Source organism: Tubulanus polymorphus, chromosome 11 (genome assembly GCF_964204645.1).
Source record: "Tubulanus polymorphus chromosome 11, tnTubPoly1.2, whole genome shotgun sequence".
NCBI classification, from domain to species: domain Eukaryota; kingdom Metazoa; phylum Nemertea; class Palaeonemertea; order Tubulaniformes; family Tubulanidae; genus Tubulanus; species Tubulanus polymorphus.
The window spans coordinates 7,365,514-7,390,380 of record NC_134035.1 but is presented as its reverse complement, the minus strand read 5'-3'; the positions used below and the strand labels follow the sequence as shown (position 1 = coordinate 7,390,380).

The 24,867-nt window shown below is 39.3% G+C and overlaps 1 protein-coding gene across 1 annotated transcript; it reads left to right on the top strand.

The window, feature by feature from the left end:
- The first annotated feature begins 11,267 nt into the window (after positions 1 to 11,267).
- LOC141912982 (uncharacterized) lies at positions 11,268 to 15,931 on the top strand. The gene is made up of 4 exons (XM_074804420.1): positions 11,268 to 11,804; positions 12,157 to 13,137; positions 13,360 to 14,484; positions 14,549 to 15,931. Exons 1-4 carry the CDS (start codon positions 11,268 to 11,270, stop codon positions 15,929 to 15,931), a joined length of 4,026 nt encoding a protein of 1,341 aa, XP_074660521.1.
- The last annotated feature ends 8,936 nt before the right edge of the window (positions 15,932 to 24,867 follow it).

The following is a 24,867-nucleotide window of genomic DNA, read 5'->3' as shown; positions in this document are numbered from 1 at the left end:
AATATCTCGTCTCTGATAAATGAACCAAATTTAAATGGCCATCGATGGATCATTTTAACTAATATCTATATATTAGAACCATTTTGAATAGTCTAAAGTACACAAATAATGATTTAGAGTCGGGTCTTAGGTTAATGGGTCTTAGGTTTAGTGACACCCGACAGATGATGGGCCTTTTATACTTGAAGTCGGCCTTTAATCAGAATATATCTTCTTCTAAGATACCAAAAACCTGTTTGATTTATCAAGTAATACCCTTCTAATTACTGGTGCAAGGAAACCGCTGTTAAACAACTGTTGTATTGCGTCGCCTCGTATCAACGTACGTGAACACATCATGCCTATCCTAATTGATGGGTACTGCCACGTTCAGGGCCATTAATTTTTACTGCTGAGGACAAAAAGATTCTGACTGAGACACCTGTTCAAGCACGTTGCTATGCATACGTATGATTCTATCTACGGTGATTAGGGGCCACGAATCAAAAATTAAAAGTTTTTCACGATCGCAAAAGTTCAGTATAATAGTAGTCTACTTTAATTAGGGTTTTCTGTTATTTCACAGAAAACCCTATTGATATCCGCGTGATAATTATTATTATTATTATTTTCTTCCACACTATTTTAACCAAAAGAACATAGGCTTTGTTACCTTACCGCTGTTTCATATACAATCCATATAATATCGTTCAGCTCACTGAGATCTACAAATAGCCCGCGTGTTTTTTCACGAATCATCGTTACAAAAGCGCTGTCGGGACGTAAACATCGAAAATTTAGCCCCATTAATGGGGCGACATGTTTTTCGAGTCGTCATCCCGAAATCAACCCGCAGGCCGACTGTCACTTCGATTATCAATTCAAGTATAAATGAACTAATTTATTGCCGCAGACTTCAAATTCAGTCGCGGTCTTCAAACAGTGATTTTAACAATAGCCCATTTCCTCATCAAATCATATTACCGATACACTGGAAATTTACTACTTTAGATTTTAAAAGCACTGTCGAGCCGTAAACATCGACGAATCGACGTGTGTTACTACATCGTCGTTCCGGGGATCAGCTGCGAGTTTCTCCTCATCATGAGAATCAAATCGAGTACAAATTAATTTATCACTACCAGTGATTTGGCTGCGGGTTTCAAGGAGTTAGTTTAACAATACCTATATTTCTTTACCGAATTAACCGTGTATTTACTAAGGTAAATCTTTAGTGTACCGGGGAATCGTAGGCCTAAACTAAACACGCCGAAGAGATATAGCGGAGAAAAGCTGTTATGTCGACGAGGTATCAAAATAAAAGAATATATTACTTTATTCGGCCGCGGGCTTCAACCTCTATATCAATACCATCAATACTCTATATTTCCTACAGTACATACCGATCATTGTCAAATGCACAAGGTATTTACTAAATACAAGTATATAACACACTCCTTTCCGTATGCTGGGCTCACACTTGACATTCGGAGTAAGCGTTCGCTGTGGGGGAAAGGAGATCGTTCGCTGTGTCGCTTGAAGTGTTTATCGAGTTTAACGCGACCTTAAGGCTTAGGCCTACCGGAACTGACCTTTACTGTCTCAAACAAAAACAGTATAATTGTTGCGTTTATTAACGGACTCATTGGATTTAACTTCAAAACAAAATTTACGATATTTAGGAGGGTTGTTATTCAATAGGCCTACGACCAATCTGTCCGGATGTTAGGCCTACGCATATACATAGGCCTACATAGGCTCGTAGCCTCTACTAGGTTAAAGCTAAGTTCACTGTAAAGGAGGAATCAGATTTATTAAAATGCATGTTAATTGGTGATTAACTGGTTCTGACTTGCAACGATCAATCACAATTATCAATTTTATTGGCAAAAATGAAGAGTTTTTTTTGAAAATTTCGTCTGAGCAGACAGCTTTATAAGCCAGACTTTTCATTTGAGTTTTTTCATCATAAATGAAACAGGTATTTCATTAATTGCTAATGACTTAAGCCGGACGTAGGTCAGTTTTGCGACGGCTTGTGACTCACTGCGACGCCATTCACTGCGACCGCCAGTGAATATTGTGTCGCAACGACTCACCCTTGTGACAGGTTGTGACTGTCAGCAACGCCAGTGACAAGGAGTCGCACGTGTTCTATTTTCTGCGACGCGACACGACTGTCACAACCGACCTACGTGCTCTTGCGACTGGTAGAAACTAGTCGCACACAGTCGCTGACAATCGTATCGCAACCGATTCTCACCGAAACTTGCGATGCAACGCGAGGATCGCATCGCGTCACAAGGCCAACCTACGTCCGGCTTTGAGTTACTGCGGAGCCCCAGAAATATCTTTTTTCTCGTTCAAAAGACCTTTCGCTTGTAAATTCTTTCTACGGAATAAAATTTATTTCGTTTGAACCAATAATATTCTGTTCGATTGAACCAATTTGAAAAAATCGTTAGAACAAAGTTGAACAAACTGTTTTGTTGAAACAAAAGGTTCGATCGATCTAACAGAATCGTTCGATCTAACAGAATCGTTTAAATTTGAACAGAATTTTCTTGTCAGAACATAAAGTTTTTCGTTCGAACAAGTATATTGTAAAAAAGTTTTTTCTCCGAACCAAAAGTATTAAGTATTTCGTTCAATCGAACAGAATTGTTTTCATTCAAACATTCGTTCGAAAGAATTGTTTTCGCTCAACCAAAGAGTTTTTCATTTCAACAATAACATAGCTTTTGATTCGAACACATTTTTGTCAGAATGAAGAAAAGTTTTGGTTCAAGCAAAAAGCGTATTGTTCGATCAAACAGAATTGTTTTCATTCGAACAAGATTTTCTTGTCGGAACATTAATTTTTTTGGTCGAACGGCGTGTAAAGGTCGTTTTGGAAATTTACTCGGTCTGGTATATTTTGGATTACTGCGTATGTCAGGACATTAAACAGAAGACGACTAAGGATACTACTTTGCGTGACTCCACTAGTTAGACCGACTTATTCCAAGATTCCGTTGATTTCGGCTACAAGTTTTCGTTCAGAGATAACTGCTGAGCCATTTGAGCGACCTATCATTGATACCGTTTTCTAATAGCCTGTTTAGTAATGGCTGATGTTGAACCATATCAAATGCTTTGTCGAAATCCACCGTTGAACAGGATTCAAGACTGTGCAGAAAACCCGTTATCGCTGCTATGCAGCTATATTTTGAATAACAATTGTCCTCCAGTATCTTAATATCATTTTATCAGGGGATAGCTCTAACACTGTCAGCTGGTACGGTATAACATGCATCCCCCTTTAAAGTCATAAGTAATGGTTAATTAGAATGTATCTTGTTCAAAATATGATTAATATCATGTTTTATTTTAGATTTTGAAGTTATTAATTGCAATGGTTGTTTTAATATCAATCTATTAGGGGGTAGCTCTAATACTGTCAGATGGAACAGTATAACATGCATCCCCTCCTTTAAAGTCATAAGTAATGGTTAATCAGAATGTATCTTATTCAAAATATCATTAATATCATGTTTTATTTTGGATTTTGAAGTTATTAAATACCCTGGTTGTTTTAATATCAATCTATTAGGGGGTAGCTCTAATACTGTCAGATGGTACAGTATAACATGCATCCCCCTTTAAAGTCATAAGTAATGGTTAATCAGAATGTATCTTATTCAAAATCTTATCAATATCATGTTTTATTTTAGATTTTGAAGTTATTAATTGCCCAGATGTTTTAATATCAATCTATTAGGGGGTAGCTCTGATACTGTCAGATGGTACAGTATAACATGCATCCCCTCCTTTAAAGTCATAAGTAATGGTTAATCAGAATGTATCTTATTCAAAATGTTATCAATATCATATTTTATTTTAGATTTTGAAGTTATTAATTGCCCAGATGTTTTAATATCAATCTATTAGGGGGTAGCTCTAATACTGTCAGATGGAACAGTATAACATGCATCCCCTCCTTTAAAGTCATAAGAAATGGTTAATCAGAATGTATTTTATTCAAAATATCATTAATATCATGTTTTATTTTGGATTTTGAAGTTATTAATTGCCCTGGTTGTATTAATATCAATCCATTCGGGGTAGCTCTAATACTGTCAGCTGGTACAGTATAACATGCATCCCCCTTTAAAGTCATAAGTAATGGTTAATCAGAATGTATCTTATTCAAAATCTTATCAATATCATGTTTTATTTTAGATTTTGAAGTTATTAATTGCAATGGTTGTTTTAATATCAATCTATTTGGGGGGTAGCTCTAATACTGTCAGATGGTACAGTATAACATGCATCCCCTCCTTTAAAGTCATAAGTAATGGTTAATCGAATGTCTTTTATTCAAAATATCATTAATATCATGTTTTATTTTGGATTTTATGGTTAATTCTGAGAGTATTTCGGTGGGCCGTCATGTAAGATAGCTAATCCATGCCAGATGCTGGCCATAGTATAACTGACCCCTGAGTGGCCAAGAACTGTGACTGTAACCTATTTTTAGTTTGTGTTAGTGTAGTACAGAATAAATATCATCAGTTAGCATCAAGAAACCAACGTGTTCGGACTTGTTACTCTCTCAGGCTCCCGGTCTTGTCTCAGCCTTTAGCCGTCCCTGGTCAACATATTGCGACCCACAACGCTGGTTTTATAAGTTACCACAATTAACTTCATGGTGCCGTGACCAGGATGGCAGAGACAGACACAGTAATAGCGAATTTGAAGGCGAAAGTTGGCGCGCTTCAAACGGCTTTCGATAGGGAATATCGGAGAACGGAAAAGGTTCTCAAAAAGAAATCTGTGAGTGAAGAGGACGGAAATCACGTTGACGCATCGCTCGAGGAATTGAAAGAACTGTATGAAAAATGTAATGTGACGAACGAAGCGCTGGAGCAGGCTTGCGAGAATCAGCCAGATAAGTTCGCCGCATATTTGCATGAGATCGTCGAGAATCGCAGTGAGCAACGCAAGAAACTGCTCACGATTAAGAGATTTAGACAGAAACAGGAACCCGTAAGTTCACCGATTATAAAACACGATGAGCAGAAGTTACCGACCGCTAAATTGCCGCGATTAAATTTGCCGACATTCGATGGCAATTTCACCGAATGGACGTCGTTTTGGGAAACAATCGAAACGGATATTTTGAAATCGAACTATCCGAATATCACAAAATTCAACTACATCATCGGGCAATTAAAAGCTGTAGCTATTGAAACCGTCCGGGGACTACACGCCTCGGGGGACAATTTAGAAAACTTAATCGCCACGTTGATAGAAAGTAACGGGCAACCTCGGAAAATCGTAAGAGCTCACGTGAACAATCTGGTCGACATAAAAACACCGTCGTTTAATCATTCGTCTCTGCGTCATTTTATAAACCAGATCAAAGGTGACATCCGATCGTTACAACACCTCGGTATGCAAATTGACCAGTGCGCTTCGTTTATAGTACCGCTGATTGAACGTAAAGTACCAAAAGAGATAGCGCAGAAAATCGGAACGTGCGGTCAAGGCGATAAATTTGACGTGGAAAAATGTCTGGCAAGTTTAACGGAACAGCTAGAAAATTTGGGCGAAAGTTTTGAGTCACTACCGACAGATCGAAAACCGTATTCTCAGACGCATGCTAAATCGAGACCAAGTTGTAGCGCCGAAATGTTCGCAGGTGCTAATTTGGGTTGCTACTTTAACAACACTTAATATCACTGATAATTTTTATACATATTTCATCTATATTTCGTATTTCTTTATTATTATTATTATTTTATTTTTCCATTTTGAATTATAATAATCGTACAAAGTAATACAAATACAAAAATTCAAGATGGAGGGAAACATGAAGAAACCTGTTAAGGTTTATATGATATTCATGCCACCCCCGTACACACAATCACACTCTCTTTCACACTACATTCACACTGAAAATATTTAAGTGCCAGATGGCAGAGACTGGCAAGGTTATCGAAACATTAATTGAGAAGATACTGTTAGAGAGCACGTTTAAAAACTGGAGGGGATACTGATCCAATGATCTTCAGTGAGTAAGGTAAGTTATTCCAAGTTAAAGGGGCTGATACTTTTAATGAAAATTTCTTTCGATTGGTTCTAAATTGTTCTACTTTGAATGCATGACGGTTTCGAGTATGATGATGGTGAAAGTCGGAATTTAATGAAAAATAATCTGAAAACGAGTTAGGCAGTAGTGAATTCTTATATTTAAATATGAAAAAGCACAATTGAAATTTCGTCATTGCTCGAAAAGTAAGGATACCTAAGTTTTTGAAGATGGGGGCTGTATGGTCAAAGAAGGTAACCTTCGATATTACCCTGATCGCACGCTTTTGAAGTAGGATTATTGGCCTGATTCTCGATTCGTAGTTATTGCCCCAGATAAAATTGCAGTATTGGAGATACGGGTAAACAAAACTATAGTATAAGGTTTTCATCACTAAAACTGGCAATCGTCTTTTAACTCTATTCAAAACACCAATACTACGAGAGATCTTTTTACAGACAAATGATATGTGGTCAGACTACGTCAGTTTACTATCAATATATAAACCAAGAAATTTTGTGGAATGAACTTGCTTTATTGGGACATTTCCAATTTTTATGGCACAAGGGGTACCCTTGAAATTTCCGAAAATCATAAAATAACATTTTTCAAGGTTAAGAGACAATTTATTAACTTGAAACCACATTCGAAGTTTGATGAGTTCATTGTTTATCAGTTGGAATATCTTCTTATGATCTTTTGAATAAGCGAAGCATGTTGTGTCATCTGCAAAAAGGGTGAAGTCAAGAATTTTTGAAGCATTGACACAATCATTTAAGAATGATAGATATAAAAGAGGACCGAGAATAGAACCTTGGGGAACTCCGATAGTTATACCCCTTCTTGACGAGTTAATACCATTAAAACAAACAATTTGACCACGATCAGACGGGTAACTTTCGAACCATTTGAGAGGTAAACCCCGAATACCATAGTGATCTAATTTACCGAGCAGAATTGTGTGGTTGACCGTGTCGAATGCCTTCTTTAGGTCTAAGAAAATGCCTATGGCTGAATATTTTTTATCAAGGTATGATGTTAGGGTGTCTGTTACTTTGGCAAGAGCAAGTGCTGTGGAATGATTTGATCGAAAACCGAATTGATTTGAAGAAATAACGTTATGTTTATTGAGAAAGGAGGATAATCTGTTAAAGACCAGCTTTTCTAAAATCTTTGAAAATACCGGAAGAATAGAGATTGGACGATAATCATTGAAATTTTCCGAATCTCCTGATTTAAATAACGGGTAAACTTTGGCTTGTTTCATGTCAAACGGAACAATACCATTATAGAAGCTACAATTAAATATATGCGATAAAGGAGCATTTATTAGATCTATTGTGTCTTTAAGTAAAGATGTACTAATACCATCCAACCCTGCACTTTTTTTTCGGATAAAAATTTCTAACTATAGATTCAATTTCACAAGGATTAGTAGGAAACATAAAGAAATTTTCGTTAGTACGATTTTTCAGGTAATATGTGAAGTTGTGACCAGGGAAATCAGGTATAGTCTCAGAAATTTGTGAGCCTATTTTAGAAAAGAAATCGTTAAACCCACACGCTATGCGATAGTCGACTTTGAATTCCTGGTTATTTTGTTTAAGAACACTAGGTAAAATAGGAGAAGATGATTTACGAAGTATCTGGTTAATAAGTTTCCATTTAAGTTTCATATCAGTACCTATATCGGTAAACTTTTGAGAATAATAATCAGATTCTGCTTTTCTTAAGATTTTAGTAAGAATGTTTTTATAAGAATTGTAACTATTCTTGACATCCACGGATGTAGAACGAATTGATTTCTTATAAAGTCGGTTTTTGTGCTTAATGGAGTTAAATATCGCTGGAGTAATCCACGGCTTCTCAAGGCGTTGTCTATCATTTAGTTGGGTCAGGAGAAGGGGGAAGCTTCATTAAACGCAAGATTAATTTTATTTGAAAAATTATGGTAGGACTGATCAACTTCTGAGCATGAATAAATATCATTCCAATCAGTGCTTAATAGGAGTCTACGATACTTGGATATATTTTTGGCACAGTAAGAACGCTTCATATTTTGTCTGTTATTTGAACAATTTAAAATCTTGCACATTGTAAAAACAGGATAATGATCCGATAAATCAGTACAAATAATCCCGGAGGTATGATTGACATTTAAATCATTAGTAAAGATATTATCAATAACAGTGGATGTGTTCGTGGTGAATCTGGTAGGCTTATCAATCAATGGAAAAAAAGATGATGAAACCAGAGTATCCACGAATTGTTTTATGTCTCCATCTTATTACTCGTTGTCCTCTGAGGCTGTTTGTCTGTGTCAGAATGTGTTAATTGTTGTTTGTCTCACTGTCATGTCACTACTCCTCACCTTTGTTTTTGTATCATTTTCCATGTCTCAACCTGTCTGAATCTGTGTTATATAAATAGCTATGTGTAAAAATAAAGTCAGTCCAGTTTTGGTATTCCAAACTGATAGTTCACTCGTTACTCTTTCGTTCTGCTCCGGATTTCCGAGTTCGACCATTCTTCGAGAATAGGACAGAATATAGCTTTGCTAAACTACTTTTGCGCCGAAAACGGCCACGTGGCGAGCAGCTGTCCGTTGAATATCGAACAACGTCACGAGGTAGTAAGAAATAAGAAATTATGCTTCGTGTGTTTGCTCCCCGGTCACGGGAGTGCGAATTGCCGATCGAGGGGCTGCAGAATATGCAACAGAAAGCATCATGTCGCGCTACATAGAGATATAACATCGCAAAAAAACACATCGGACGCGGTTTCCGGTTGCGCGGTGGAGAAAGTCGAAACATTCGGTGATCACGGATCCGACGATCACAAAGATTTGAAATATGCGAACTCAGTACACGTGATGGCGAAAGAGTTGTAAGGTTCGAAAGCGGTCTTGTTATAGAGACTGGACAGGCGATGTTGGTGAACGGCGAAATGAGATCGGAAGCGAATGTACTCTTAGACAGAGGCAGTTCAGTCAGCTATGTCACACGGGACTTAGCGAGACAGTTAGATTTGAAACCCTTAAGCCGAAGGGAAATGTGCATCAGTGGCTTCGGAGGCCACGTGTCGAGAAAGAGCTACGAGGTGGTAAAAGTCTCGGTGGAGACAACGGATGGATTGAAAGAAATTGATGTTTTGATTGCGAATGAAATTGTAAAGCCAATCACACGAAAAGATTGGGGTAAATGCCGATACTACGATTATGTAGTCTTGATAGTCTATGATATCTTTTTCCTAACTGTATTTATCTATCTCAAAAATAATTTTAAAACACTTTAATGAATTTTCAAATATTATTTTGAAAAACGAAAATATTTCATTTCCTACCTTGCATGGTAAAATGCTTCGCTTTCTTTCTCAGAGTACACTTCATCGCCTTTGTAAAATCGGCTGGGTATTGGCCATTCAACAGGTAATTAGAAAGGTTCGTTGCTTCAGCAGGATCCATTTTTATTGATGATAGTTAAATAAATCGATAAGTATATTATCGGAAACAAAAAGCACGGCGCGATTGATTACGGTAAATGCTGGCTCTGCTGTCAGAAAAACCGTAAAGTTTCCCAAGTCTCCGTATCTACCTAACGCATGCGCATTAGTCAGTGCTGGAATTGCTCTAAGTCGCGAAATCTGCTGATGATTAAAGTGTCGCTGGGTTATTGTTTGCCAAGGAAAAAGTTGCAGCATCCCGAATATGAAACAATGAACTTTGATAGACCCATGATTCACTTTTAAGTGCTATTAGGTTCGAATCCCGAATGTGTAGCAGAAAGATACATTCATCCTTTTTAATATACCGATATATATCTTAGATTTTCAGCTTATGGCAAGACCACTTGAACACCTGTCATTCCAAAAAATACAAATGATCCTCTTAAGTGACCAAACAAACTGCGCCTTCCCGCTGCGCAAAAGTTGATGCAGGTTCATTCCGTTATAGTTCTATGTTTCAGCGTTCTGACATGACCCAGTTTAGGAAAAAATACACATGTAGCGACGCATGCGCACGCGACCAGTTTCTGGACTTAAAGGATTTCCCCAACACTTCCTAATGCGCATGCGTTATAAACAGAGACTTGGGAAACTTTACGGTTTTTGCACGGCGAAAAGCTGTCTGCTATTGGCGCATGCGCAGTGCATATTGACGCGTGCGCAGTCTGCTATGGGATGCCTGTTGTACGGGGATGCTAGTTGTACTGTGACAATTGAAACATAATTTTTTGCGTGTGATTGCAGAGTGACGATCGTTAGCACTCAAACGGCATTGATAGAATCGGTGGTTCTGACCGCAGAATACACACAAATTCGGTTTCGGTAAATGTCGGGAATTGTTATATGTCAGTCACCAGTAACGCACTCCCCTCAGTTCATGTAACCCCGCCTATGTAAGCCCCGCATGAAGTTATGCTGTAGCGAGTAGATAAATAAATCAGAGTTTACTTAGACACCAAACATATTGGTCGTTGTTCACCTCTCCGGCGGTCTTGCTTATTTTACTCAAAACTGGACCATTTAATGTGGCAATCATAGCCCACATTTTGGTGCCGTGACCAGGATATACAAGCAGTAAATTCGGAAACTCAGCCAAGATGCCGTCGAAAGAAGAGATAATGCGAAATGCGCAAATTCGACAGATGACGAAACTTTTTGATCAGGCGAGGGAGTTACTTCATTCGGAAAGTGACGAAAGCCTAGACAAATTGTCTGGCGTCATAACTAGAATACGTACAAAATTGGAAGTTATCGCAGGATATGATTCGGAACTGATTGCGAACGCAGAGTTAGGGAAACTCGAAGACCTCGTGTGTGAAACCGATGATTATATGAACGAAATAAACATCGAACTATCAACCTTCATCGGATACCTCGAACGGAAAAAGAATCAAATCGAACCGACAACGCGCATGAAATCCGAGCAACAAAAAACTGCGAAAAAAAACCGATCCAGTTGCCGAAGTTATCTTTGCCAACATTCGATGGCGATATTCTGAAATGGCAAACGTTCTTCGATGGGTTTTTCTCGGCAGTTGATAGTGATGAGAACTTAACGAATATCCAAAACTTCCAATATCTGTCCGCACAGCTAAAGGGCGACGCTGCAAAAACGATCGAAAACCTGAGTTTAACAAACGAACATTATAATCAAGCTTTGGAACTTTTGTTAAACCGGTACGGGACACCACACAAAATTGTGGCCGCATACATGAAAGCGTTGTGGGAGCTTTCACCACCGAGTGATCGCGACAACTCACTACGGAATTTCTATGACTCTCTGGAATCTTATATTCGTGGATTAAATTCACTCGGAAAATCCGAAGAATCGTACGGAGATCTGTTAGTACCCATCATAATGGAAAAACTACCGAGCGGAACTAAACAACAGATTACCAGAGACCACGGCAACAATGCTTGGAGCCTGACTGATCTAAGAAAGTCACTCCTAAAAGAAATTGAGGCCTTCGAGGCTAGTATCGAAAGCCTTACGATAGAGGATGATTTTCCCGCCAATTCGCCGACCGTGGGAGCGTTCGCAGTAACGGCGAAAAACAGACATAATTTTTTACGGGAAAACGATCGAAAATGTGCGTTCTGCAAAAAGATCAATCACGTTGCGGTGGACTGTAAAACGTTTCCAGATGCTGCAAAACGCAGAGAAATTGTTGCTAGGGATAATTTATGCTTTAATTGTCTCTCGAGCGGTCACAAATCGACGAAATGCTTATCGAAAAACAGATGCAGAGTTACAAACTGCGGCAAAAAGCATCACACATCAGTTCATTTAGATGCAAAATCAACCACACCTGTGGTCGCAAAATCAACCGATGAGAAAGCTGACAGGGATTGACATCAGTATCTGGGCGCCGCCGAAGGAACAGTGTTATTAAAAACAGCTATCGCGAACGCAAAAAGTCGCGAAGGCGTAACGACTAACGTAAACATCTTGTTCGACGAGGGCGCTCAGCGGAGTTTTATTACTCAAAGAACAGCCGAAAGATTATATATAAACAGTGAAGAAACCGAAACTATATCGATCAACACATTTGGCGCGAAACAATCAAGTGCGCGGTCACTGATTGTTGCGAACACTATGTTCTGATGAAACCGACATACCGATAACGGCGTTAATTGTTCCACAAATTGCGTCGACAATGCGAAACCAAACCGGCAGATCTATCAAAGATTTACCGTATCTGAAATGTTTGAAATTAGCGCATCCGTTTTCTACCGAATCACACTTCGAAATCGACATTTTAATCGGTGCCGATTTCTATTGGTCAGTGGTCGGTAACCACACAATCCGCGGAAATGGACCCACGGCAGTATCTTCGAAATTAGGGTATCTTCTCTCTGGACCGCTTAGTGATTGCGATCCAATAAATTCCGCACGAGTTTACAACGTGGATGTTACGTCACATCGTTCGGAGGAAGTCAACCTCCAAAAATTCGGGGATCTCGAATCCATAGGCGTAACTGATGCAACAGATGCGGCTTCAAAAGAATTCAATCTACTCGACTACTGTCAATCAAGCCTGACGACATCCGACACGGGACGGTATACTGCGAAGTTGCCGTGGAAGAGTGGACACGCCCCTCTTCCGACTAATTACTATGTTACTCGAAACATAACACAATCGATGATTCGTCGGCTATCGCCGCAAATTCGAAATGTTTACCACAACATTATCATGGATCAATTATCGCGAGACTTCATCGAAGAAGTCACAGATGATGACCGAAACATAGGTCATTATTTACCGCATCGCGCGGTCAAGAAGGAATCGTCAACAACCCCTATCCGTATCGTCTATAACGCGTCTTTATCGACCGCGGGAAACCCTAGTTTAAATGATTGTTTGGAGACCGGTCCGACGCTGCTGAATGACCTCGGTTCAATCCCGATCAGATTCAGGTTGCATAAATTCGGATTGTCGGCGGATATCGAAAAGGCGTTTCTTCAAGTTGGTCTGCACGATGATGATCGCGAGTATACGAAATTTCTATGGTTGACTGATCCTAAGAATCCAGAAAGTGAACTCAAAACCTATCGCTTCAAGGTTATATTGTTCGGCGTGGTGAGTTCACCCTTTATATAAAATGCTACTGTTCGTTTTCATCTAAATAATTATAATAACCATGTATCACGTGACTTAGTTAAAAATATATATGTCGACAACGCGATTAGTGGATGTGAATCTGAGAGCGATCTCATGAAATACTATACGAATATCAATAGCATAATGAAAAACGGCGGATTTAAACTTCAGTCTTATGCTTCTAACTCTTCGTTACTAAAGGCCAAAGCAGATTCCGATAATTTATCGGACGAGAAAACTATTGTTTCTACGCTCGGACTCCAATGGGATACGGTGAATGATACGCTGTCATTCAAAAACAAACAAGCGTTCGCCAATCCTGACTTGATTACCAAACGCGAAATCGTTAAGGCTGTCTCGAGCCTTTATGACCCGTTAGGATACGTCTCGCCTGTCCATATTAAGTCGAAGATGTTCGTACAGCAGTTGTGGACGGAAGGTTATGAGTGGGACGAAACCCTACCCGAGCGCGTATTCGAATCGTGGATCTCGTTGATAACGGAATTGCGTGAAATTAGCGAAATACGCGTTGATCGACGCTACTCGAAATCGGAAGCGAAATCGGAAGCTAAGTACGAATTGCACACTTTCTGCGATGCGAGCCAATTGGCATACGGCGCTTGCGTCTATCTAAAACGTGGAGATCAGACGGTACTCGTCATGTCTAAATCGCGTGTGGCACCTGTTAAAAAACATACGATACCGCAGTTAGAATTAATGGCTGCGTTGATTGGTGCTAAATTAACAGATTACGTTCGAAACAGTCTGATTACTGAAATAGTCATAACAAAGTGCGTGCTCTGGTCAGATAGCCAGATTGTGTTACACTGGATCAACTCCGAGAAAAAGCTTCCCGTCTTCGCAGCTAATCGCGTGCGTCAAATTAAATCGGTGACAACTATCGGTCGCTATAAATATTGTCCGACGAGTGACAATCCGGCTGATATGTTAAGCAGAGGAATATCGTGCGAACAAATTACGCGATGCACGCTCTGGTGGAATGGCCCTAGCTGGCTTAGCAACGGTAATTATCCCACCTGCGACACGATCGATCGAGCAGTTTTGCTCATAACCGAAATGGACGAGGACAAACAGCCTGACGAAAAAATCTGCGAAACCAACGAAGTCGGAATATGTAACGTAATAGATCAGAACGATTTCACTTCGTTAACAAGGCTATTACGCGTAACCGCGCTAGTTCGACGATTTATTAAAAAGTTAAGACGCGAAAACCATGAATCGGATGAAATAACTACTAACGAAATAGCAGAATGCGAAGATCTATGGAACAAAGGTGTTCAATCGAGTTACTTCAATGACGTGAAAGTTAGTTTAGAACATAAATCTAAGAAAAGGCCATCACTCGTAACGAAACTTCGTTTGTTTTTAGAAGATGATATCATTCGTGTTGGAGGCCGTCTCCAACGCGCCCATCGGATACGATGCAAAGTTTCCGATATTGTTACCTCATTGTAGATATAGTGAATTAATCGTACTGGATTCCCATAATAAGGTCAAACACCTCGGTACAGAATCTACTATAACCGTAGTCCGACAAAAGTATTGGATTACTCGTGTTCGTCAAGTGGCTCGGAAGTTGTTGAGAAAATGCGTCATATGCAAATATATCACCGGTAAACCGTACTCGTTACCAAACTGCGCTCCGTTACAATCTTCGCGTTTGAAAGAGGCTCCACCCTTCACCGTCTGTGGTTTAGATTTCACCGGTGCACTACATCTTCGGTCGAAATCCGGAGAGGAGTCACTCGCGTATATATGCTTGTTTACTTGCGCCAACACGCGTGCCATCCATCTGGAAGTGGTAACGGACATGACTACGTCAACATTCCTACACGCGTTGAGGAGAATGGCTGCCAGACGTTCGTTACCGCAGAAAATAATATCGGACAACCAATCAACCTTTATTGCGAGTAACAATGCTATCAAAAAGATATACGAATCGATCGAAACCCGAAAGTACTTCAGCCTACACCGATCAGAGTGGGTCATGATAACTCGTCGAGCCCCCTGGTTTGGTGGATTTTACGAAAGGCTAGTTGGAATAACAAAAACCGCGATCAAAAAAGTTCTGGGGCGTGCGCGAATATCCCTGCTGGAATTGATTACGATCGTATCAGAGACTGAACAAGCTGTAAATAATCGCCCGATATCGTACTGTTCATCTGATGTGGACGACCCAGAACCTTTAACCCCGTCACATTTCCTTCACGGTCGCGTTCTCACGAGTTTACCGCATCTGTTCGTAAGTTACGATGAACTGACCGACCCGACGCTTGGAAATGTGCCGTCAGAATTCGAAAAACGTTCGGTGCGAATCGGTTCATTAAAACAACATCTGTGGAAACGTTGGGCTGAGGAATACGTAACAGCCCTACGCGAAAGACACATCCAATTTAAAAATCGCGGATTAACTGGAAATACCATCAGAAAGGGTGATGTCGTGTTAGTACACGACGACAATCATAATTCGCGTCTGAAATGGAAACTAGCACTGGTCGAGGAACTCGTTCCGGGGAACGACGGCTTAGTTAGAACCGCTAAGATCAAAATTTCGAATGGCAGGACTAATCGACCAATTAGCAAACTCTACCCTCTTGAAGTGCGCGCCGCAGATCCCTCGAACACGTGCAAACCGGACTCAAACGTAAATTCTGCACCCGTCACACGTCATTCGACGAGAAAGGCAGCTGCCGAGGCTAGAAATAACATCAGTAGATGGGCTAACGTGCTGTCTGATACATGTAGTAGTTAATTAATTGATAACCGCTCAGGTCAACGCTAGGTCACTCGGACCTAAACAACTAACACAACGCAATGTAATAGACTGTATAATCTTAGTTTTAGAATTAATTTCAATTATACACATCATTTTTAGTTGTCAGTAGTTCCTTATCTGACTATCATAAATTTATAACAATATACATGCATCATTTATTCGAATATCGATATTATTTAGTTGTAGTAACATTTTTCTTAATTACATCTATCTAGTAATTTTCTGTCGCCCGGGAGAATGTCGGGAATTGTTATATGTCAGTTACCAGTAACGCACTCCCCTCAGTTCATGTAACCCCGCCTATGTAAGCCCCGCATGAAGTTATGCTGTAGCGAGTAGATAAATAAATCAGAGTTTACTTAGACACCAAAGATATTGGTCGTTCTTCACCTCTCCGGCGGTCTTGCTTATTTTACTCAAACCTGGACCATTTGATGTGACAATCATAGCCCACAGTATACTAACGAACATTCCAGTGGATTTCACTGCATTATATTCCACACTTTCACCTACTTACTCACCTAAACTATCCAGCTGTTTGGTGAGTGCTTCCATAAATAGCCGGATCTCGAATCTGTCCGTTTGACCACATGTGCCCATCCTCTCTCGTAACGATTTGGGCAGTTTACGTTCTAGCAACGGTATAACGAATGATGAACAGCTTTCGATATAGATTCCCAGATGGTCTATTGACCAAAGGTTTGCGTTAACCTGATTGTAAAACTGGTTTAGTGATTCGAATTCCCAAACGGGTGGATATACGTCGATTATCTCGTTTACGTGCGCCCTAACGATTTTTCGTTGTTGGCCAAACTTATCCATGAGAATCTGCGTAAGCGTTGATAAGTTCGCCCCCGATGCGTGAATGCCTCTCACTGATTCAAGCGCTTTTCCGCGTAGTTGCCCCATTATGTAATTAAATTTCGTAATGTCCGAGTACTTTCCCGATAAAACGTCTACCGTGATTATCTCCCAGAAGGCGGTCCATTCGGTGTAAGATCCATCAAAGGTCGGAATCTGTGATTTCGGCAGTTGAGCTGAAGATTTCAGTTGAGGCTCTGCAGCTTTTGATGATGGTAAACACGCTGTTATGAATTTGTTCACACTAATGAGTTTTATTCTCTCTTCTCTGCTGTTTTCATCGCTGATTGAATCTTGGTGGAAAGTTCGTCATATTTTTCGTGTAATGATCGCAGTTCTTCCAGGGTAGCTTCCAAAGTGGTCAAATCTTGTTCGGTCGTATCTTGTTTTTGTAGAATTGGTTCTATCGACGAGAGTCAATGGCAGCCGTCGTCGATATTCGTTGCATGTTTATTGGCGCTATGTGTATAAACTGTTGTTGATTTTCTGTGTTCTTGGATTGTCTCCGGCGAGTCGTGAATATTGCGTCGTGTCAGTCTTTTTGCTTGATCCTGGTCACGGCACCATGTGGAAGATTACGGGTCCGGCAAAAACCGTAAAGTTTCCCAAGTCTCTGTTTATAACGCATGCGCATTAGGAAGTGTTGGGGAAATCCTCTAAGTCCAGAAATTGGTCGCGTGCGCATGCGTCGCTACATGTGTATTTTTTCCTAAACTGGGTCATGTCAGAACGCTGAAACATAGAACTATAACGGAATGAACCTGCGTGAACTTTTGCGCAGCGGGAAGGCGCAGTTTGTTTGGTCACTTAAGACTCTTCATGATCCTCTTAGAGGATCATTTGTATTTTTGGGAATGACAGATGTTCAAGTGGTCTTGCCATAAGCTAAAAATCTAAGATATATATCGGTATATCATAAAGGATGAATGTATTTTTCTGCTACACATTCGGGATTCGAACCTAATAGCACTTAAAAGTAAATCCCGGGGCTATCAAAGTTCATTATTTCATATTCGGGATGCTATCACTTTTTTACTCGGCAAACAATAACCCAGTGACACTTTAATCATCAAAGTTCATGTCGTAACGCTTGAAATACGATCAGTAATTTTCGGGTTTCGAATCTGATAGCGCCGCTTATAAGATGAACCAGCGTAAATAAGATCAATATTTTTACGGGATTCGAACCTAATGGAAACTACAGCGACTATTAGTCATTAAAGGTTACATGTAGCTCACATGTAGTGCCGCATGCGCAATGTGCCGATTTCTCGACTTGGAGCAATTCCAGCACTGACTAATGCGCATGCGTTAGGTAGAAACGGAGACTTGGGAAACTTTACGGTTTTTGCGATTGGCCCGGAGATGAAGCGGTGGGTGAGAGAGACGAATACAATCAACCCGAACTCTGAGAATTCTATACTACAACTGATATTTATTTCGCTCTGTATACAGTCCGGCGTGTTGCTGGGTCGCACATGTGGTCCAAATTACCTTGTAAAGCGTAGTGGTAGCGTGAGAACGAGAGTCGTGAGAAATTATCGACACTCCCGCCCGGGCAAATTAATTATTTCTCAAATGATTCTCTAGTAGAAAAAGACATATAACTGCCACATGTGCGAACTCAGCCAAACAAGGCTTGAAAAAACAGAGCAGTGTTTAGACAGAACATAAACAAGAAGATACTTACCGCTGAATGAGATCAGCTTTTTTCCCTCCTGTTTTCAGGCCACGACATTCCAACCACCTCTTTAGACGTAAAATATCATAGTGGCTAAATTCACCAGTTAATTCGGCTCCAGGTACATCTTCTTCAGAAAGCGTTATGATTGTTAAATCGGGCATTATTCTGTATTCGATTTTAATACAATGAAGTCAGCCACTCGAGTGCTTGCCTGACTTCCGGGTTGCATTGAATCAGCTCATTAATATTCATGAGCTGATTACGTGTTAGGTGCGCTGTGCGATTATTGTAGGGAAATTAATGCATAATGCTTAAAATGCATGTTGTTCCCGTCGTCAAGTTACATGTTTCAAACAGATTGGTGGTCCGAGGGAGTCACAATATTCATTTTAAGCCCGGGCTAAAATTCGGTTTAAAAAGATGTGTTCGCCATCTAAACAGTGAAGTACCGTACTATACATATAGTTTTAATATACTGGTCTGACCGACTTAGGATCATAACAGTGCATGACACAGTTCTCTCACACTGAGTTGTTCAAAACATTGGTTAAGACGTTCTGACCGTGTTGCCGGCCCATACGCAGCGTCTCAAAATACTTCTTGGAGAGGGACAGGCCCATTGCGCAGTTTTTTAGAATGGTTCCATACCACAGACAGGTTACTGGCGGGTGTTCGAACTTCGCTGAATCTTTGAATCACAGAATCACTGAATTGCTGAAACGCTAAATTCTGTGTTAATTATAATCTTTTTTAATTTCATTGCTTTTTTCAAATAATTGTAAAAAAACAATGTAGGCTATAATAAATGATAAAAAGCATATAAATGACAGCATATTTGACGACGGTAACGCCTTTAGAGAAAAATCAAAGTTATTAATAGCACTCTAACATTGAATTAAATTCGCGGTAAGCGGCCCGGCAGGACAAATAAACGCCAGTCAACTATTTCATTTAAACGTTGCCTCACGTTTCAATCGTCATGATTTTTTTTGTATATGTTTCTAGCATATCTGAACCTCGGGTGCCCAGGGCGAATCCCTACTTAAGCTGTAGACTACATCGAAGTACCGATGACGTTAGCCGAAAGCCATTACCGCTCTCTGCAAAATACGTCCGTTACCGTAGTCCAACTGAATTTTTAACGAATGTAACAAAATTTATCAATGAAGCGATCAAATAATACTCTTTCTTAGGGTGACATGAATTCAGTGTATTTAGAAATTTCCAGAATCCCGAATATTTCCAGAATCCGGTCGTACCAAGCACAGCGCTTGTAACAAACCGACAGTAGACATCTGTTGGTTTTCCCGTTAAATGGACCAATCAGCGAACGTTTTACCGAACAAGGAAGTATTTCGCAAATCGATATATGACGTCATGCGCAACAGCGCCAATAATGAAATCACGCTTCTTGAGGCCAGGGGGCTGGTGGAAGCGAGTTCGGGAGTGATACTGGACCCCTGGCAAGCGAGGATGTCAATGAATCAGCGAAATTGATATAATAATCAGCGTTTCAGCGATTCAGCGATTCAGTGATTCAGTGATTCAGCGATGTTCGAACACCCGTCACTGGCAGATAGGGGCCCAAATGTAGCCTCCCGGGATGGCTCTGGGGGCTGCGGATGCGTGCGTTCGGTACCACGAACAGGTCAGTTAACTCATTTTGACATTGAATGTCGAAATCGAAGCCTTCGATAATTTCCCGTCTTTCTAATGGCCCAATAGGGTCAAATACTGTGATTTACGGAACCCGAGAGTTAACACGGCATTAAAAATTCTAAACCTGCCAGGCAATCGAATTTAAATCAAGTAGAAAATAAAGAAAAACTCCCAAAAAAACTATTCTATCTGATATATTACTATTGTTAAGTCCGTTACATATAAACCTAGGCCTAAATTATATATATATAATATAATATATAATATATATAATATATTATATATATATAATTTAGGCCTAGGTTTTATTATACTGTATTTCAGTATGTCGATTTCGACATTCAATGTCAAAATGTTGCTGGGTTTTTGGAAACGCGTGCCATCGAGGATGGAAATTTGATTAGACCGGTGTCCGTTTTGTGCAAATCAATGACATAATAACCCGACATCGCCAATTCTAAGCCGGCTTGAAAATGAGGTTAAGTGGTTCCCGTGGCTTCGATTCAAAGAAAACAGGTTTTCACCTACTTCAAATTTAAGCCGAAAACAGGGATATTAACTGTATTTTCCTTATTTGTCGCATACACCCTTTTATCTCGATTCTAACTACGCGTGCGTTTGTTTGTTCATATTTCCTTTGCAGAAATGGACAATGGTGATAATGGACTCAAAATTGAAATTGAAATGGCCGAAGATCCTAAATCAATCGACTATAACCATACGCCTGAAGAAAGTGGCGAGGCAGTTCCGTTCAACCCCATGGCGCCCCAGCCTTCCTGCGAAACAGCAAACAAGGAAAATCTACAGCATATTCTGAATGCGTGTTCACAGGCTAAGCCGATCGCCCAGGGAACTACCATTGCGAATACTGAGTTACGGAAATCAGCTCCAAACTATTCAAGACGGATCGTTGTACTATGCCTCCTTTTGCTGTTGATAGCCATAACATTGCTTTTTACTGGTTTCTTTTGGTTGGGGGTTGCAAGGAGGAGCTCAGCCGTTATGGTGGACAAGGGGATTTTGTTCATCTGCAGTGTAGTTTTCTTTTTGACTGCGGTGTCTTATATCTCGGGTCGAAACGGCCAGAGACGACTGCACATTGTCCGCGGCATAATATTTTCAACACTTGCTCTCATTTTCTCATTGTTCTCCGTGTATCAGAATCTTATGGGTCTCTACATGAATGATCACTACAATAGAAACACGTATAATTACGGATGCGCATCTCTATACTTGACTGGAACCATCACATCCATACTTGGATTTCTCATCACTAGCGGCAGTTGTCTTATATCTGCGCGTTGGTTATGTCGTATCAAGTTAACCATGTGTACTATGTCGTCGCCAATGACAGATTGGCAGTCACTCCGAAAAATGATCAACCAGTTCCCGTGACTGCAACTGAAACTGCTTTTTGTCCGGAAATTTGAGAAATTTGATACAATGTCACACGCAATTTTCTTCATTGGATATGAGCTATATTATAAATGGTTATTTTTTTAATTTGAAAACTATTTTCTTCCGGTTATTCTTCTTCAGGGCATTAAACCATTTTTAGGACTTCAAATTGATGAGGATGGAAATTGGGAATTCTATATCAAACAACTAATAAATAAATTAAACAAAAATCTATATCTTTTAAGAACTGTTAAAAAATACTTCCAGTCTCTAGCAAATTAATTTTATACTACTCTTATATTCGAAACGATATCAATTATTCCCTCAGTGTCTGGGGACCACTTCTATCTGAAAAACAATCAAATGCTATTTACAAAATCCAAAAAAGCTATCCGACTAATCGATAATACAGCTTTTAATGCAGCAACTGGACCTATCTTCAATAAATAAAAAATCTTAAAATTTGATCACCTGATTAAGTTGAAAGTCCTAAAATTGGCTATACAACCATTTTCATAGGAAATTACCAACACCGATTTTTGATCTATTCCATATAAACTCAGACTTTCATAAATACAATACATAATAAGTATCAAAGGGTTCAACAGCATACCACTAAACTTTTTCATAATTCTTTCTTGGCTCAAGTACCTATTATATGGCAAAATACTCCTGATCATCTTCGTAAAGCGCCTAGTATCGCTTCTCTTGTCTCAAGGTTTTAAAATTATCTGCTCATAGTTATTGAAATTAAGTCCGTTTATAAAATCATTGTAAAGAATTTATCATTAACCGTTGCCTCTAACCATGAATTTATTGAATTTATTTTTTCTTGTAATGTAATTCATTATGACTGTTATTATTATTGTCATGAATACTGTTACTATAAACCAACTATACTGTTACTACAGTTACTATTATTATTATTATTCTTTATTATTATTATTATTATTATTATTATTTTTATAATTTTTTATTATTATTATCATTATTACTACTATTACTACTATTACTACTATTACTACTATTACTACTATTACTACTATTATTACTATTACTACTATTACTACTATTACTACTATTACTACTATTACTACTATCACCATAACCATCACCATCATCATTATTATTATTATCATCATTATTATTATTATCATTATTATTATTATTATTATTATTATTATATTCTTTTTCACACTGTCTTACTGAAAGGATTTAAACTACTGCAACTTACTTTCACTGTCGGTGAAACCATTCTGTATCACAAGTACTAAGCTGCATTGACAAATACTGTATGTGATATTAATCAGAATTCCACTGTTCACTCACTGTGAGCCTTAGTCAGTAACCTGTCTGTGGTTTAGTTTCACGATCGGATATTTTCACAAACCACAGTCAGGAATGGGAACGTCATTCTTCAATGAAACCTTCGTGAGTCAATTTGACTCACGAGTAATTTGCTTGGCATTTCATTGTCTCTTAAGATATCCGTCTAATTTTTGTTGTAACCAATGCACAACAGATAGTAGTTTGTTTGATACCTATAACACCTCACCTGACGATCTTAATCCATGTGCAAATCGGCCCTAAAGTGAGAGTAAATTGCCGTCAATTCAACGGCAGCCATTTTGAAAACTTGTGGAGGGTGCTGGCACCTGTGGACTGAGGCCAGGACAACAGCACAAACTAACGAAACGTAACGGCGAAATTGAATTTGTGGAGAAATTAATTAATTCAAACAGTATCCATCTACGTATGAGTATTATGTACGTGTCTTTTTCCCACAGCGCCTCCTAAATACGTGTGTTTGTGTGTCTGTCCTTAAATGCATTGATAGAGCTGTGTCTGTTGATGTATTGTCCGTTGATCCATTCGTCGCCATGATGGGGGAACAATCCAGAGAGAATACGGTCCCTGTTCCGTTCCATTTCGTTCCGTTCCGTTCCGGTAATTACAGTAAGCCCAATATTTTAAACTCTGTTTTTCTGAATTTGTCATTTGTCTCAAAATTTAAGGATGAAATTTGCTGAAGAATCAATTTCTATCTATTTTAATAAACATCTAGACATGCTTTCAGATTGACTTCATGGACGTGAGTGGGCTAAATGCAAACCTTGCTTTATGCGCACATTCGATGATGAATCACAATATGTACTTTGTGTTCAGAATTTCAGATATGATGCAGCTATAGGTTTGGGCTTGTGAAATTAAAATGTCCGTTAAAACTCGACCATTGATACTGACGGTTACTGAGCTGGAAACCATTCTGAGCTCCCGTAAATATTCCATACTGAATGTTTTCTAAAGACAAATCCGAATCAAGCTGGAATTGCTGGAAAATATTGAAATATTGTTGTTTCCATTTTACTATATTAGAGGAGCAAAAACCAATTGTGTATCTGTATGAAGACCTGGGTCTAACCCTGGAGCCTCTGTACCCCTCGACCATTCTTTCTTCCAATATCTGATCGTTCCGGGGCGGCACCAGTTATTTTATCCGACTACACGGCCGGGTGCTCCTGGGTCTGTACTATACTCTTGTACATGCACAATATTTTAAAGGCTGTTTTTCTGAATTTTCCATTTGTCACGCAATATACGATAAAATTTACTGACGAATCAATGATTGAAAATGCCAAAGTGATTTGTCTAAAACCAACGGGGAAACGAAACCAAATGTGACCTAAATTTCTTAAACGGTCGACAAAACCGAAACCTTCACAAATAATAAACACTAGGACTACTGATAAACCATCCTTAAAACCCTCATTTCTCTTCTAGACGATTCGTCAGTTACACCGAGTTCTGAACGTCGAGTAACCCGACTGTAAAATGTCGCCGAAATAAGAATTGAATTGATAAAAACTAAAAAGCACATTGGAATCATAACAGTTAGGTACATGTATAAAAACACCTCCGAAAATTGGTAGATCCAATATTCGATGTCAATGTTATTGTACTTGATCGGTTTATTCTGTCTGCGCCGTACAATGTATGGCCAATAGTCTGGACAGCCCAGGAATTCAAGGTGGTATCTAGGTAAGATCTGGACAAAATGCCCACAAAAACCCAACAATGAAATAAATGATATCGCATATTTTGCTATTAACTTTTTGGGAATTTTACGAGATTTTATAGGAAACAATACGACGATTAACCGCTCTAGACTGACAAGTACAGTGCACCAGTTACGTGTCATCTGAAATATATAGAAAAACGGCAAAGAAAATGAAATAAAAATCCATCCGAAATACCAGTCATTACTGCGAAACACAATATCTCCCAAAACGGCGTAAATGTACGCAGTTCT